The sequence below is a fragment of the Pristis pectinata genome, chromosome 6 (genome assembly GCF_009764475.1).
Source record: "Pristis pectinata isolate sPriPec2 chromosome 6, sPriPec2.1.pri, whole genome shotgun sequence".
NCBI classification, from domain to species: domain Eukaryota; kingdom Metazoa; phylum Chordata; class Chondrichthyes; order Rhinopristiformes; family Pristidae; genus Pristis; species Pristis pectinata.
Window position 1 is genome coordinate 115,402,893 of NC_067410.1, and position 18,707 is coordinate 115,421,599.

Here is an 18,707-nt window from a genome sequence, read left to right on the forward strand (position 1 = left end):
AGATAGAACAGGTCATAGAGTAACAGCATCAACAGAAAAGCAAGTAAAACAGTGGAAAGAGGGAGCATAAGACAAATACAAGGTGATTAATATTGTTGAACATGAGGGTGGCTATGGAAGGTTCAGACTGCACCTGGAATATTGTCTGCAGTTCTGGTTGCCACATTATAGAAAGGGTGTGATTAAGTTAGAGAGAGTGCAGAAAAAATTCACAAGGATGTTGTCAAGACTGGAGGGCTTGAGTTACAAGGAGAGACTGGATCGCCTGGAACTGTTTTCCCTGAAGCAGAGGAGGCTGAGGGGTGACCTTATCGAGGTTTATAAAATCATGAGGGGCAGAGATAAGGTGGATGGTCACAGTCTTTTTCCCAGGGTCAGGGAGTCTAAAACTAGAGGGCACAGGTTTAAGGTGAGAAGGGAAAGATTTAAAGGGGACCTGAGGATAGGTGTGTGAAATGCTCTGCCAGAGGAAGTGGTAGTGGTGGGTACAATTATAACATTTAAAAGATACTTCGACAGGTTAGTGGATAGAAGAGGTTTAGAGGGATATGTGTAAAATGGCAAATGGGACTAACTCGGGAAAGCACCTTGGTCAGCATGGATTAGTTGGGTTTCCATGCTGTGTAACTCTGAATCTATGACCTTACTGAATAGTAGAATGACCACCTGCTGCTGTTTTTTACGCTCTTAAATTAGGTGGACATGAGGGCCAAAGTCCAGGGGATGAGAATGATTAACAGAAGAACCAAAAGTGATGTGAGCAAAGGCCTTTTACACCGCGAGTATTTAGGATCCAGACTGCACCAACAGAGCGAGTAGTGGAGGCACGTGCAACTATAGAGTTCAGAAGGGGAAAGGATATGTACTTGAAAGGAGGGAATTTGCAAGTTTATGAGGAGTGGATAGTGGGATTATCTAGACTGTTCTATGTTCCAAGTATATGAGAACAATACAGCACAGCAACAGGCCCTTCAGCCCACCATGTCTGTGTTCACCATGATCTAACCCCATCTGCCAGCACCTGGTCTGTATCCATCTACTCCCTGCCTTTTCATGTGTCTGTCTAAATGCCTCACAAACATACTATCATATCTGCTTCCATCATCTGTTTTCCCCACCCCCACCAACGTTTTATACAGCTGCAACATGACTTCCAAACCTTTATACTCAATGCCCTGACTGGTGAAGGGCAATGCCATATGCCGCCTTTACCTCCCTATCCACTGTGATGCCATTTTTAGGAACCTATGGACTTGGACCCCAAGATCCCTCTGTACATCAATGGTCCTAAGGTGCCATTTGACCTCCTAAAATGCAACACCTCACACTTGCCCAGATTAAATTCCATCTGCCATTTCTCCACCCGTATCTGCAACTGATCTATATCCCGCTGTATCCTTTGACAATCTTCTTCACTGCCCACTACTCCACCAATTTTTGTGTCACCTGCAAACTTACTAATCAGTCATCTACAATTTTGACCAAATCATTTATATATTTTTACACGTATAAGGTTCCAACACTGATCCCTGTGGAACACCACTTGTCAGAGACCTCCAGTTAGAAAAACCCCCCTTCCACCACTACTCTCTATGGCCAAGCCAATTTTGAATCCAGTATACCAAGTCACCATAGATCCCATGTGGCTTAATCTTCTGGATCAGCCTACCGTGAGGAGCCTTGTCAAGTAGACAATATCTACTACCTTATCCTCATGAATCATCTTTGTCAGTTCCCCAAAAAACTCAGTCAAGCTCATAAGATATGACCTGCCCTGCACGGTCATGCTGACTATCCTTTATAAGTCTATGCTTTTCCAAATGCAACTAAATCCTGTCACTAGGAATCCTCTTCAACAGATTCCCTTCCACTGATATAATGCTCACGAGCCTATAATTTGCTGGATTATTCCTATTGCTCTTCTTAAACAAAGGAACAATATTGGTACTGCCCAGTCCTCTGGGACCCTGCCTGTGGCTACAGACATTACAATGTCTCTGTTAAAATACCAGTAATCTCCTCTCTTGCCTCTTTCAATAATCTGTGACAGATCCCATCAGGCCCTGCGGATTTATCCGCCTTAATGTTCTTTCACAGACCCAGCTCCTCCTCCCTGATATCAACATGCCCCATAATATTAGCATACTCCACACTGATCTCACTATCCTCCATGCCCTTCTCCTTGGTGAATACCACTGTGAAGTACCTATTTAGTGCTTCCTCTGGCTCCAGGCATAAATTCCTCCTTTGTCCTTGAGCTGGTCCTAACCTCTCCTTTGTGACCTTCTTGTTTTTAACAAAATACCATGGCCCCTTTTGGCCCTCATGAATCCCTGTTTGAGTTCTTTCATTATATTCCTTAAGGGCCCTGTCCCATTTCAGCTTGAAGCATTTGATAGACTAAACCGCTTCCTTCCATGCATTAATTTCTATGATTTTTGTCATTCTGCTTCTGTGCTTACTATTAGTTATTGCCTGGTTATTGTTCAATCTACTTACAGCAGTGTTTCAGGCAGCATATCCTAGATCATGACATGTGTCAAGTTTTCTCTGGCTCACCTGCCAGTTATTTTATATCCATGTCCTGTTTCCCTATTTTATTCCAGTACTCAGTATCTTTGTTATTTTTCTCTGGCTTGTTTCTCATAGGAAGCACAGTGGGGAGAAACCGTATGTCTGTGACCGGTGTGGACAGCGGTTTGCTCAGGCCAGTACACTCACATACCACGTCCGTCGGCACACTGGAGAGAAACCCTACATCTGCGATACATGTGGAAAGGCATTTGCCGTCTCCAGTTCCCTCATTACACATGCACGCAAACACACAGGTAAGATATACTAACTGCAAGGTTCCTCATCAACACCAGTTTCAAAAGCAATCTTTTATGAAGTTAAGTTCCACGTTGATTTAAGTTGACTTATTTGCTGTTCACTGTAACCACAAAAGCTCGTCATTCAATAATAGTTGTGGGTTCCCCAGTTCTCAGGTAGTAAATATTTCTTGTCTCTTTATTAAACCTCTGCATCAAATAGTGGACCCTGCAAGCAAAATTATAAGTGAAGTCTCAGTCCTTCAATGGATCACTCTTCAACTGATTTGTGTGCATTGGTCTGTTGGCCACCAGTCCTCCTGCACTCTGGCCACACTCTGGGTGTTATAGTATGATGCTAGTGTTGGAGCATTCGGTCAGCCCTTGTATCTGCATAAACCAGTCAACATAGTCTGTGGATTTTAATCCCACTTTCTGGGACTTCTCTTCCTTGCAGACAGTGAGTTGCAGGCTCCCAGTACCCTTGTATGAAAACGTTTCCTTTTCTATCTTCTAGTCCTTCCGCCAACTATTTTGAATCCATGCCTCTGGTATTTGACCCATCTGCAGAGAAATAGGTCCTTCCTGTTTAATCTATCTAGGCCCTGCATAATTTTATTTCTGGGCACACAGGCATAAATATCTGCCTTTTTCTTGTCTTATCTGTTGGCCGTGCAAACAAATTAGATTTTATGAGATTGACTTTATGTCAGCAATCCAGCACAGGTTCTGTCCCCACCATCCCGCCTCCCACCCACCACCCCCCCCCCCCCCCCCCCCCCCCCCCCCCCCCCCCCCACCTCCTGTGAGCACCATACTGGAGTGATTAACAGCAGGGACACAAGTTGTGATGCTCAAGCTGCTCTCTGGGTTAGTGAGAGGAAGAATAAGCCAGTCGTCTGCTGACCCAAATCACCATCACTGTGCCATGGGATACTGATCCAAACCTTTGGTAGTGGCTCCCAATCCCGGTGCTGTAGGTAACGATTTGTGGACAAGTCTTGTAAGAACAGAATGGTCTGTGATAGTCCCCAGTGACACAGAAATCAATTCCTAATGGATACTGGAACCCAGGGGCAAGTTCATAGCTACCTCCAAGGTATTGATCCAGAAATGATGGACCACATTCAAGAGTATGTTTACTAGTGTGAGAACAGCATGCTTCCCATGGTCCTTTACAAATCGAGGCTCAAGTATTTAAGTAACTTCTCATTGATAGTGGAAGAAAAGAAATGTCCGTCTACAGCAAAAAACTGCAGGTTCTGGAAATCAAACATTCTCTCTGTTCACTCCAGCCTTTCCCTTCTCTGCAACATAAAACATGTTTGTTTTCTAAATTTCCCTCATTTTAATGAAAGATCATCAGTCTGAAATGATAACAGTTTCTCTGTCCACAGATGTTGTCTGACCTGAGTATTTCCAGCATGTTCCATTTTTGTTTTCTGTCTTGTTTCCTGTGATTGTTTCAACCAATTCATTTATAGATTTAAGAAAAAAAATGAATTTGCAGTTATTTCAGGGCTCCCTAAAGCCGTGGGTTAACCCATAACATTGGTGGTATGGTAATGTAGTTGTAATGTTACTTGAAAACATAAACAAGAAGTTGGACTAATGATCTGAAGATGTGCATTCAAATCCTGCCACTGAAGCTGGGGAGTTTTAATTTGGTTAAATAAATCTGGAATAAAATGTTGTTCTTCATGAAAGTGAAAATGAAATTGGGTAATTATTTATTATTGTCACATGTACCAAGGTACAGTGGAAAATCTTTCTTAAGCTGTCCATACAGATCATCTCGTCACTTCAGTACATGGAGGTAGTACAAGGGAAAATCAGTAACAGAATGCAGAATATAGTGTTACAGTTACAGAGAAGGTGCAGTGCAGGCAGACAATAAGGTGCAAGGCCATATTGAGGTAAATTGTGAGGTCTTATTGTACAAGAGGTCCATGGAATAGCCTTGTAACAGTGGGATAGAAGTTGTTCTTGAGCCTGAGCCTGGTGGTACATTCTTTCAGGCTTTTGCATCTGCTCAATGTTGGGGGGGGGGGGAGGTGTTGGGAGAGAAGAGAGAATGTCTGGGGTGGGTGGGGCCTTTGATTATGTTGGCTGCTTTATTGAAGCAGTGAGAAGTATAGACAAGAGTCCATGGAGGCTGGTTTCCGTGATGTGCTGAGCAGTGTCCACAACTCTCCAGTTTCTTGCGGTCCCGGGCAGAGCAGTTGCCATACCAAGCCGTGATGCATCCAGATAGGATGCTTTCTATAGTGCTTCTAGATTGGTGGGGGTCAACAAGGACGTGCCAAATTTCTTTAGAACATAGAATAGTTCAGTATGGGCCCTTCAGCCCACTATGTTGTGCCGACCTATATAAACACCTGCTCTGCAATCAATTTAACCCTTCCCTTCAACACAGCCCATAACCCTCCATTTTTCTTACATCCATGTGCATATAGAACCATAGAAAACTACAGCACAGAAAACAGGCCATTCGGCCCTTCTAGTCTGTGCCAAAAAATTATTCTACTAGTCCCATCTACCTGCCCCCAGCCCATACCCCTCCAGACCTCTCTCGTCCATGTATCTATCCAATTTACTCTTAAAAGTTAAGAGCGAGCCCGCATTTACCACATCAGATGGCAGCCCATTCCACACTCCCACCACTCTTTGAGTGAAGAAGTTCCCTCTAATGTTCCCCCTAAACCTTTCCCCTTTCACCCTAAAGCCATGTCCTCTCGTACTTATCTCTCCTAATCTAGGTGGAAAGAGCCTACTCGCATTAACTCTGTCTGTTCCCCTCATCATTTTGTAAACCTCTATCATATCTCCCCTTATTCTTCTCCACTGTAAGGAATAAAGTCCTAACATGCTCAGTCTTTCCCTATAACTCAACTCCTTAGTTGTAACTCAACTCCTTAGTCTCTTAGATGTCCTGATTGTATCAGGCTCTACCACCACCCCGGCAGTGTGTTCCAGGCACCCACCACTCTCTGTGTAAAGAACCTACCTCTGACATCTCCCCGGAACATTCCTCCTCTGACCTTAAACTGGTGTCCTCTGGTATTGGTCATTGCTGCCCTAGGGAAAAGGTGCTGGCTGTCCACTCTATCTATGCCCCTCGTAATCTTATACAATCTATCAAGTTGCCTCTCATCCTGCTTCACTCCAAAGAGAAAAGCCTGAGCTCGCTCAACTTTTCCTCATAAGACATGTTCTCTAATCCAGGCAGCATTCTGGTAAATCTCTGCACCCTCTCAAAAGCTTCCATATCCTTCTTATAATGAGGCAACCAGAAGTCAGCACAATACTCCAAGTGTGGTCTAACAGAATTTTATAAAACGTTACCTCATGGCTCAATCCCCCGACTAATGAAGGCCAGCACACCGTACGCCTTCATAACCACCCTATCAACTTTTGCGGTAACTTTCAGGGATCTATGGATGTGGACCCCAAGATCCCTCTGTTCCTCCACACTGCTAAGAATCCTGCCATTAACCTTGTACTCCCCCTTCAAGTTCAATCTTCCAAAGTGTATCATTTCACACTTTTCTGGATTGAACTCCATCTGCCACTTCTCCGCCCAGCTCTGCATCCTGTCTATATCCTGTTGTAACCTACGGCAACCTTCAACACTATCCACAACACCTTCAATCTTCGTGTCATCTGCAAACTTACCAACCCATCCCTCCACTTTCTCATCCAACTCATTTATAAAAATCACAAAGAGCAGGGGTCCCAGAACAGATCCCTGTGGAACATCACTGGTCACTGACCTCCAGGCAGAATACTTGCCATCTACTGCCACCCTCTGCCTTCTGTGGGCAAGCCAATCCTGAATCCATGCAGCCAAGTCTCCATAGATCCCATACTTGACGACTTTCTGGATAAGCCTACCATGGGGAAACTTGTCAAACGCCTTACTAAAGTCCATATGCACCACATCCACTGCTCTACCTTAATCAATTTGTTTTGTCACCTCCTCAAGAAACTCAGTTAGGTTCGTGAGGCATGACCTGCCCCTCACAAAGCCATGCTGACTGTCCCTAATAAGAATATGCTTCTCCAAATGCCCGCAAATCCTGTCCCTAAGAATTCTCGCCAGTAGCTTGCCTGCCGCTGATGCAAGACTCACTGGCCTATCATTCCCAGGATTATCCCTATTACCTTTCAAGCAGGTGATAGCTTCCTGAGGAAGCACAGGCACTGGTGCGTTTTCTTAACCGTGGTGCCTACGTGGTTGGACCAGGACAGACAGCGGAAGTCCCAATTGGTTGAGCCATGTGGATACAATGTATAAACAAAAACTGTTCCTTTGTAACTGGTGTTTCTGGAGAATGTCTGATCTTGGATTATGTTAGTTCACACATTCTCTGGTGAGTTTAATTGATTTAAGTAATTGTGTAAATTGAAATATTTTTTTCTGATTCTGCTCCCCAATGAGGCAATTGAACAATAGAACATAGAACAGTACAGCACAGGAACAGGCCCTTCGGCCCATGATGTGCCAAACTAATTAAACTAATAATTTAAACACCAAACTAAACTTAGGCCTACACAATGTCCATTTCCCTCCATTCTCTGCACATTCCTGTACCAATCAGAGCTTTTTAAATGTCTCTACCGTATCTGCCTCCACTACAACCACTGGCAGCACCTTCCAGACACCCACCATTCTCTGTGTTTAAAAAAAATCTTTCTGCACATCTCCTTTGAACTTCCCCCTATTACATTAAATGCATGCCCTCTAGTATTAGACATTTCAACCCTGGGAAAAAGATACTGGCTGTGTACACTATCTATACCTCACATAATCTTAAACTGCTGTCAGGTCTCCCTTCACATTTTGCCACTCCAGAGAAAACAACCCAAGTTTGTCCAATCTCTCCTTATAGCACATGCCCTCTAATCCAGTGTCTTGGTAAACCTCTCCTAAACCTCCACATCCTTCCTGCAACAGGGTGACCAGAATTGAATGCAATACTCCAGATATGGCCTAACCAGAGCTTTATAAAGCTGCACATAACTTCCTGGCTCTTGAACTCAGTGCCTCAACTGATAATGGCAAGCGTGCCATATGCCTTTTTTACCAACCTATTGACTTGTGCAGCCACTTTCAGGGAGAAATATGAGATTAGTATGGGAGGGTGGCACTGATGTCAAAGATCAGCTGTGATCTCATGGAATGGTGGTGCAGGTGGGAGGTCAGGTTCACTCTTGTGGTTTTTTAATGGTGTTATGACTTTTGCAGTGCCTTGAGCTTGCTCACTCTTATACTCCCTCTCTCCCATCTCCCATTCTCACACATTTATCTCCTGCCCTGTGACCTCTCCACTCCACCGCCCTGTGCCTGCTCTACTCCGTCTCTGCCGTCCTGCTCCATCCCCACCACCCTGTGCCTGCCCTACTGTCCCTGCTGCCATGTGCCCGCTCTAATCCATCTCCGCCACCCTGTGCCTGCCCTACTGCCTCCGCCGCCCTGTGCCTGCCTGACTGTCCCCACCGCCCTGTGCCCGCCTTACTCCACTCCACTGCTCTGTGCCCACCCTGCTCTGTCCCCGCCACCCTGTGCCTGCCCAACTGTCCCCACCGCCCTGTGCCCACCCTTCTCCATCTCTGCTGCCCTGTGCCCGCCTTACTCCACTGCTCTGTGCCCACCCTGCTCTGTCTCTGCCACCCTGTGCCTGTCCAACTGTCCCCGCCGCCCTGTGCTGCCCTACTGTGCCCGCCCTACTGTCCCCACTGCCCTGTGCCTGCCCTACTGTGCCCACCCTACTGTCCCCACCGCCCCACTCCACTCCACTGCCCTGTGCCCACCCTGCTCTGTCCCCGCCACCCTGTGCCCGCACTACTGTCCCCACCGCCCTGTGCCCGCCCTTCTCCATCTCTGCTGCCCTGTGCCCGCCCTACTGTCCCCACTGCCCTGTGCCCGCCCTACTGTGCCTGTCCTACTCCACTGCACTGCCCTGTGCCCACCCTACCCTCTCCGCCCCCCTGTGCTCGCCCTATTGTCTCCACCGCGCTGTGGCTGCTCTACCTCCCAAACTCACCTGCACATTTGTCATAGCGCTCTCACATGCCGTTCTTGCTGGCCTCCCTGCCTCTCACACTCCCTCCATGGTGTCCCATTCTCTACCCCACTTCCCCTCCCTCGCCCTTACTGACTCCTTTGCCCTCTCCATTTGTTTGTCTCACTCATCTTTGTCTGTCTGTCTCTCTCAGGTGAAAAGCCGTACAGCTGCCGCTCATGTAACAAAAGCTTCATTTCTTCAGGAGAGCTGAATAAACACACCCGATCCCATACGGGTAAGTGTCCGGATCCCTGAGGTCACTGGGAACCAACTTCATGGATCCTCATTCAGCAGAGCTTCTGACCTTAGAAAAAGTATTTATCTGGAAGCTTTCCTGCTGGGCAGTTAGTACATGGAATGGCAGCAGTAGACACCCCTACAACTGGACTGGGTACAGGCACTGTTGTGATAGAACAAACAGTTCCTGAAACAACCTTGGGAGGGTACAATTAGCCAATGAATTGCTTTTGAAATGCAGTGTGCAAAGTAGGGAAGAGATCCTGTGGTATTTAGTCTCCTTCAGTGCCTGGTAATGTATGAGAGATGAGATTTGTATCTTCTAATTGTGTTTTTATAAGCTCTGTACAGTCTTAAAGCAAGTGATCCCTTAAAGAAGGCTGAACATCTGTTGTATTAAGAGCAAAGAAACCAGATTCAATGAATTGTTATATTTTTTAGGGTTGTTAGAATACTCTGGTAAAGCTACATTTATCAATTACCTTGCAGTAATGTGAAAACGGAATCACTGAGGAGCCAAATCAGTTTTGAATCAGCAATGTCCCTTTGAATCAGCAAACGTATGAGTTCTTACAACAAAATTCAGTCTTGATAGCCAACTATTACCAGATCCTCTTTGGATTACGTTTCCCAAGGTGCCCTTGCGAGATTTCATATCAAACTCAGGAGCAGGGCTGGTTCATTCACCCCAAAACCCCCACCATTCACCCCAACACCCTTCCCCACCATTCACCCCAACACCCTTCCCCACCATTCACCCCAACACCCTTCCCCACCATTCACCCCAACACCCTTCCCCACCATTCACCCCAACACCCTTCCCCACCATTCACCCCAACACCCTTCCCCACCATTCACCCCAACACCCTTCCCCACCATTCACCCCAACACCCTTCCCCACCATTCACCCCAACACCCTTCCCCACCATTCACCCCAACACCCTTCCCCACCATTCACCCCAACACCCTCCCCCACCATTCACCCCAACACCCTTCCCCACCATTCACCCCAACACCCTTCCCCACCATTCACCCCAACACCCTTCCCCACCATTCACCCCAACACCCTTCCCCACCCTTCACCCCAACACCCTTCCCCACCATTCACCCCAACACCCTTCCCCACCATTCACCCCAACACCCTTCCCCACCCTTCACCCCAACACCCTTCCCCACCATTCACCCCAACACCCTTCCCCACCATTCACCCCAACACCCTTCCCCACCATTCACCCCAACACCCTTCCCCACCATTCACCCCAACACCCTTCCCCACCATTCACCCCAACACCCTTCCCCACCATTCACCCCAACACCCTTCCCCACCATTCACCCCAACACCCCCACCATTCACCCCAACACCCCCACCATTCACCCCAACACCCCCACCATTCACCCCAACACCCTTCCCCACCATTCACCCCAACACCCTTCCCCACCATTCACCCCAACACCCTTCCCCACCATTCACCCCAACACCCTTCCCCCACCATTCACCCCAACACCCTTCCCCCACCATTCACCCCAACACCCTTCCCCCACCATTCACCCCAACACCCTTCCCCCACCATTCACCCCATCACCCTTCCCCACCATTCACCCCATCACCCTTCCCCACCATTCACCCCATCACCCCCACCATTCACCCCAACACCCTTCCCCCACCATTCACCCCAACACCCTTCCCCCACCATTCACCCCATCACCCTTCCCCCACCATTCACCCCATCACCCTTCCCCCACCATTCACCCCAACACCCCCACCATTCACCCCATCACCCTTCCCCACCATTCACCCCATCACCCCCACCATTCACCCCATCACCCCCACCATTCACCCCAACACCCTTCCCCCACCATTCACCCCATCACCCTTCCCCCACCATTCACCCCAACACCCCCACCATTCACCCCAACACCCCCACCATTCACCCCATCACCCTTCCCCACCATTCACCCCAACACCCTTCCCCACCATTCACCCCAACACCCTTCCCCACCATTCACCCCAACACCCTTCCCCACCATTCACCCCAACACCCTTCCCCCACCATTCACCCCAACACCCTTCCCCCACCATTCACCCCATCACCCCCACCATTCACCCCAACACCCCCACCATTCACCCCATCACCCTTCCCCCACCATTCACCCCAACACCCTTCCCCCACCATTCACCCCAACACCCTTCCCCCACCATTCACCCCAACACCCTTCCCCCACCATTCACCCCAACACCCCCACCATTCACCCCAACACCCCCACCATTCACCCCATCACCCTTCCCCCCACCATTCACCCCATCACCCTTCCCCCCACCATTCAGTATGATTGTGGTTGATCATCAGTACCTATCCCACCTTCTTCCCATATTGCTTGAGTCCTTTAGCACCACCTCAGGCAGCACATTCCAGATATTAACCATGATCACATGGAATGGTGACTCACTCCTGGAATTTTTTAGTGTTGTGATAAAGGTGAAGTGGTTGGTATCAGGGAATTGTAAACTGTCAGAGTGGTATAGGGTTGGTTGGTATCAGGGAATCGTAAACTGTCAGAGTGGTATAGGGTATCAGAAGTGTCACAGGTAAAAGTGGGGAGGGCTGGACCAAGGAAGGGGTCAAGGTGGGAAGAAATCAGTTGGGTGAGGCAAGAGAAGGCGGAAATGGTGAGTGTCTGTCTTGCTTGTGGATCTTAGGCAGAAGTAGGCTCTGTGGGGTGAAGGAAAGTGAGGTCTGTGGCCATCTGGGAGATAATGACGTGACGTTCAGTGGTGGAATCAGAGGGAGATCAAGTATTTGAGAGCTGATATTTGACCTTGGTGTCAGTTAATCAGACCACAGCAGCATCATCCTTGTCAGCTGGTATCAGGGTTGGTTCTGAGTGAGCAGAGCGTTGCAAGGTTAGAAGGGGGGAGTAAATAATCAAGATGGTCATTGCCCTGTATGCTGTTAGCAATGAATAGATCTAGAGAGGGTAGAGGCCAGAAGGAGAAGTTCAGGTGGATTGGGAATTCTGGAAAGAGGAGAGGAGACCGGTGAGATGACTCCTGGCCAATGCAATGGGAACGGAGGCAGAGGCAACAGAAGGAGGGTTCAATGTCATGTCAACTTAGAATCCACTAAGAAGAGAATGTAGGGGGTTGAAGCTGAGGTCGCTGTTGAAGACTGATCATCTGAGGTCAGAGATTGGGAAGATCAGAAGGAATAATGAAACCACATCAGGAATTCCATGTGTTTTAGCCCTTCTGAAAAGGATGTGTTTCCAGATTATCCTTTGGAACGCAGAATTGTACCAATGGAAATAAAGAACAAATTCTTTGTGACCAGCTGCACACACTGGTTTTGAGTGTCTGCACAGAGAGCAGAATAGATTTAGAGCAGACCGACTTTCTTCACTACATCCTTTATGTCGCTGTGACAAAATGCAGGCAATAGAACACAGAACAGTACAGCACAGGAACAGGCCCTTCGGCCCACAATGTTTGTGCCAAACCAATTACATTAGTAATCAAATGCCCAACTAAATTAATCCCTTCTGCCTCCACAATGCCCATATCCTACCATTTCACTTACATTCATGTATTGGTATTGGTTTATTTTTGTCACTTGTACCAAGGTACAGTGAAAAACTTGTCTTACAAACCGATCTTACAGGTCAATTCATTACACAGTGCAGTTACATTAAGTTGGTACAGGGTGCATTGATGTAGTGCAGGTAAAAAAACAATAACAGTACAGAGTAAAGTGTCACAGCTACAGAGAAAGTGCAGTGCAATAAGGTGCGAGGTCACAACAAGGTAGATTATGAGGTCATAGGTCATAGTCCATCTCATTGTATAAGGGAACCGTTCAATAGTCTTATCACAGTGGGGTAGAAGCTGTCCTTAAGTCTGGTGGTCCGTGCCCTCAGGCTCCTGTATCTTCTACCCGATGGAAGAGGAGAGAAGAGAGAATGTCCCGGGTGGGTGGGGTCTTTGATTATGCTGGCTGCTTCACCAAGACAGCGAGAGGTAAAGACAGAGTCCAAGGAGGGGAGGCTGGTGTCCGAAATGCGCTGGGCTGTGTCCACAACTGTCTGCAGCTTCTTGCAGTCTTGGGCAGAGCAGTTGCCATACCAAGCCATGATACATCCTGGTAGGATGCTTTCTATGGTGCATCAGTAAAAGTTGGTGAGAATCAAAGGGGACAAACTAAATTTCTTGAGCCTCCTGAGGAAGTAGAGGCGCTGGTAAACTTTCTTGGCATCCACGTGCCTACCTAAGACCTTCTTGAATGCCCCTATCGTACTTGCCTCCATCACCACCTCTGGCAGCGCATTCCAGGCACCCACCACTCCCTGTGTAAAAAAAAAACACAAACTTGCCACACACACATCTTTTGAACTTGCCCCCTACCACCTTAAATGCATGCCATCTGGTATTAGACATTTCAACCCTGGGGAAAAGATAGTGGCTGTCTACTATGCCTCTCAATCTTATGAACCTCTATCAGATCTCCCCTCAGCCTCCGCCGCTCCAGAGAGAACAACCCAAGTTTGTCCAACCTCTCCTTATAGCACACACCCTCTAATCCAGGCAGCATCTTGGTGAACCTCTTCTGTACCCTCTCCAAAGCATCGACATCCTTTCTATAATAGGGCGACCAGAACTGAATGCAATACTCCAGATGCGGCCTAACTAACGTTTTATAAATCTGCTGCACAACTTCTTGACTCTTGAACTCATTGCCTCGACTAATAAAGGTAAGCATGCCGTATGCCTTCTTTAACATACTATCAACCTGTGTAGCTACTTTCAGGGAGCTATGGGCTTGGACCCCAAGATCCCCCTGCTCATCAACACTGTTAAGGGTCCTGCCATTAACTGTGTACTGTCTCTTTACATTTGATCTCCCAAGGTGCAATACTTCACATTTGGCTGGGTTGGGCTCCAACTGCCATTTCTCCGCCCATATCTGCAACTGATCCATATCCTTTGCCAGTCATCTATGCTATCCACAACACCACCAATCTTCATATCATCTGCAAATTTACTAACCCACCCGTATACATTTTCATCCAGGTCATTGATATACATCCCAAACAGCAGAGGTCCCAGTATGGATCCCTGAGGAACACTACTAGTCACAGACCTCCAGCTAGAATAAGTCCCCTTGACCACTACCCTCTGCCTTCTACGGCAAGCCAGTTCTGAATCCAAATGGACAACTCACTGTGGATCCCGGCACGGTAGCATAGCGGTTAGCGCGATGCTATTACAGCGCCAGCAATCGGGGTTCGATTCCTGTCTCTGTTTGTAAGGAGTTTGTACGTTCTCCCATGTCTGTGTGGGTTTCCTCCGGGTGCTCCGGTTTCCTCCCACATTGCAAAAACGTACGGGTAGGTTAATTTGGGTTTAAAATGGGCGGCACAGACTCATTGGGCCGGAAGGGCCTGTTACCACGCTGTAAATAAAATTTTAAAAAATTTAAATTTAAATTTAAAAAATTCTGGATGTGCCTCCCATGAGGGACCTTGTCAAATGCCTTACTACAATCCATGTAGACAACATCCACAGCTCAACCTGCATCAATCACCTCGTCATCATGTCAAAAAACTCTATCAAGTTAGTAAGACACGACTTTCTATGCACAAAGCCATGCTGACTGTCCCTAATTAGGCCATGATTTTCCAAATGTTCATAAATCCTATCCCTAAGAATCCTCTCCAGCAACTTCCCTACCACTGATGTGGGACTCACCGGTCAGTAGTTACCAGGATTAAATAAGATATCTTTATTAGTCACATGTACATCGAAACACACAGTGAAATGCATCTTTTTGCGTAGAATATTCTGGGGGCAGCCCACAAGTGTCGCCACACTTCCGGCACCAACATATCATGCCCACAACTTCCTAGCTCGTACCTCTTTGGAATGTGGGAGGAAACCGGTGCACTGGGAAGACACCCATGCAGACACAGGGAGAACGTACAAACTCCTTACAGACAGTGGCTGGAATTGAATCCAGGTTGCTGGTGCTATAATAGCGTTACACTAACCGCTACACTACCGTGCCTGCCCAGTTTCCCTTCTTGAATAATGGAACGACATTAGCTACTTGCCAGTCCTCCAGGACCTCGCCTGTGGCTAAAGAGGACACAAAGATATTAGTCAAGGCCCCAGCGATCTCTTGTCATGCCTCTCTCAATAATCTGGTGTGTATCCCATCAGGTCCCAGGGACATCCCACGTTAATGCTCTTTAAGAGACCCAACACTACCTCCTCCTTTATCTCAAAATGCCCTAGCACGTTAGCATGCTCCGTATCCCTGCACTGATCTCCCTATCTTCCATGTCCTTCTCCTTGGTAAATACTGATGCAAAGTACTCATTAAGGACCTCACCCATATCCTCCACTTCCAAGCACATGTTCCCTCCTTTATCCTTGTGGCTCTACCCTCTCCCTAGTTATCCTCTTGCGCTTGATGTATGTATAAAATGCCTTTGGATTCTCTTTAATCCTACTTGCCAAGAACTTTTCATGGCCCCTCCTGGCTTTCCTAATTCCCTTCTTGAGTTCCTTTCTGGCTTCTTTATAATCCTCAAGTGCTCTGTTTGATCCTAGCTTCCTAAACTTTATATACTTTTCCTTTTACTTCTTGACTAAATTCACCACCTCTCTCGACATCCAAGGTTCTCTTCCCCTGCCATCCTTGCCCTTCCTTCTTACTGGAACATCCCTGTCCTGTACTCTGTGCAGTTGGTCTTTAAACCCCCTCCACATGTCAGATGTGGACTTGCCCAAAAACAGCTGTTCCCAATTAACTCTCCCTAGTTCCTGCCTAATGCTCCCATAATTTGCCCTGCTCCAATTTAATACTCTCCCACAAGGTCCATACTTATTCTTATATATAACTATCTTAAAACTTAAGGAGTTGTGGTCACTGTTCCCTAACTGTTCTCCCACTGAAAGGTTGGTCACTCGGCCAGGCCCGTTACCCAACACCAGGTCCGGTACAGCACCTCCTCTCATTGGACTATCTACATATTGATTTAAGAAACCCTCCTGGATGCACCTAATAAATTCTGCCTCATCTAAATGTCTTACACTTAGGAGGCCCCAGTTTATATTGGGGAAGTTGAAGTCCCTCACAACAACAACCCTATTAGTTTTACACCTTTCCCTAATCTGCTTGCATATCTGTTCCTCAATGTCCCCATGGCTAATGGTAGGTCTGTAGTATAATCCCATCAGGGTGATTGCACCTTTCTTATTTTTCAGTTCTACACATATAGAGTAAGTGGACGAGCCCTCGATTATGTCCCCTCTGGCCCGGTGCTCTGGTTCCCATCCCTCTGCCAACTAGTTTAATGTTTCATGCGTTGAGGTGTTTCCTCTTGCCAAAGTCACAGGAACAATACTGAACTCAGAAACTGTAGGAGCCTTGTCTTTTCTGCAGGTATGACTTCACTAAGTAATAAACAAGAACAAGTGGGGCAATGATGTAGGTTTGGGACTGATGCAGGAGTATGGGGACAGAGCACATAGTGGGATTGGATTGGAACTGATCAATCAAACAGTGAGAGATTGAAATATTGAAGATAGCATAAACGAGCTTTCTGGAAAGGGAGATAGATTATAATAATTTGCAAAAATATCCATTTTACTGAGAGTTTCTTTTAGGTGAGAAACCTTTTGTCTGTGAATTGTGTGGGAACTCCTACTCTGATGTGAAGAATTTAAAGAAACACAACAGTAAAGCTCATGGTGAGTATTTCCTGGGAATCATCTAATCTCAGGTTACAGAAGGAGACCATTCTGCCCATCCTGTCAGGGCTGGTGTTTAAAAGTGATGCCCAATTTGTCCTTCACCCTTGTTTCTCCCAGTAATCCTGCAAATCATTTCTCAACTTGTAGAGCTGCCTTCAGAAGGCATATATTAATTGTTCATATATCTACACCTCTCTGGGAACTTCTTAAATAAAGACCAGCTGTATTTTTTTGATCACCCATTCATGGTACAGTCTGTCTTGAAGGATATAGACCATGGAACAGTACAGCACAGGAAGAGGCCCTTCGGCCCACCATGTCTGCGTTGAACACGATACCAATCTAACTAATCCCACCTGCCGAGCATGGCCCGTATCCCTCCATTCCTTGCATTTTCATGTGTCTGTCTGAATGTTTCTTAAACAAGGCCATCATATCTACTTCCACCACCTTCCCTGCCAGGACGTTCCAGGCACCCGCCACTCCCTATGTACAAAAAATAATTGCCTCACACATCTTCTTTGAACTTCCCCCTTCTCACCTTAAAGCCATGGCCTCTAGTATTTGACATTTCCACCCTGGGAAAAAGACTCTTATCTGCTCTATCTATGGCTCCCATAATTTTATAATCTTCTTTCAGGTCTCCTCTCTGCTTCCTATTGAGAATCTCAACAATTAAAGTCTTAAATGTGCTGGTGAGGGAGGAGATTGGGAGATTTCCAGGATTCCTGACCTTGTTTGATCCGTTTTCCTTGACAGCTGTGAAGAGGAGTGATGATGGAGTCGACTTTGTGGAGCATGAATCTCAGGATGACTCTGAGTTGAACTTACCCCTCAGTGTGGCTGTGGGAGCAGATCAGCAGCAAATGTTGCTCCCCATGACCGATGGATCGTCCTTATCCACAGAGCACTTGTTGCGACCATCTGCGTACCCAGAGACACAACTCATCTTCTTGCAGCAGTTGTACTGACAGGGTTACAGCTCAGCACAGACAGGGCAACTGGGAGAGGAAAGAGTAAAGGAGACAGAAAGGGGGGTGGTGCAGCAAGGTAGACACTGTAGGGTAGAGAGAGCACGATTGGGGGAGAGGGGAGAGGGGTCACGGTGAGAGAGAGAGGTGGGGTCAGGGAGAGAGGGGTCGGGCAAGAGAGAGGGGGTCAGGGCAAGGGAGAGAGAGGGGTTGGGCGAGAGAGAGGGGTCAGGGCAAGGGAGGGGTCGGGGCCAAGGGGTGAGGGTTGAGAGGGGTTGAGGGGAGAGAGAGGAGGGGTGTGGGAGAGAAGGGTCGGGGGAGAGAAGAGAGGGAAGAGAGGGGTTGGGACAAGGGAAGGAGAGTAGTCAAGGCAAGAGAAAGGGAATGGTGGGGGCATTGGGGGGAAGTGGTGGGAGATCAAGGGGAGGGGAGGGGTGAGTCTATGAGCCTGCAGGGGGCAAAGGGAGTTCACTTCTTTGGACTGGCTCATGAGACGCGTATAAAGCACTATATTCAGACTTCTGACTCTCCCTCACCGTGTTGCTGCTAAATGGCACTGTTGCATTGTTAGTCTAGTTGTATGTATATTTAGTATACAGGGTCTAGGCAAAGCAATATAATCATTGTAACCGAGACATTGCATTGTTCTTGGGATGTGTTCTTTTACTATAGGCAGAGAGTAAACCTGTCCAGTCTTTGTGCTTCTTCCTGCCCCAGCACCTAACTGTACCACCAGCTTTCAGTAAGATTCTCTGAATGCACACAAACCTGCAGAACTGTTCTCTGGTGCAGAATGTCTGGGGTACTGGAGGAAAAAACAAACTGCTGGAGGAACTCAGTGAGTCACAAGATCACAAGACAAGGGAGCAGA

General features: G+C 47.3%; 1 protein-coding gene across 1 annotated transcript; it reads left to right on the forward strand.

The window, feature by feature from the left end:
- The first annotated feature begins 702 nt into the window (after positions 1 to 702).
- LOC127571926 (myoneurin-like) lies at positions 703 to 17,954 on the forward strand. Its single transcript, XM_052018675.1, has 5 exons — positions 703 to 815; positions 2,650 to 2,828; positions 9,030 to 9,113; positions 16,779 to 16,862; positions 17,625 to 17,954. Exons 1-5 carry the CDS (start codon positions 703 to 705, stop codon positions 17,834 to 17,836), a joined length of 672 nt encoding a protein of 223 aa, XP_051874635.1. The 3' UTR covers positions 17,837 to 17,954.
- Positions 17,955 to 18,707: the final 753 nt, after the last annotated feature.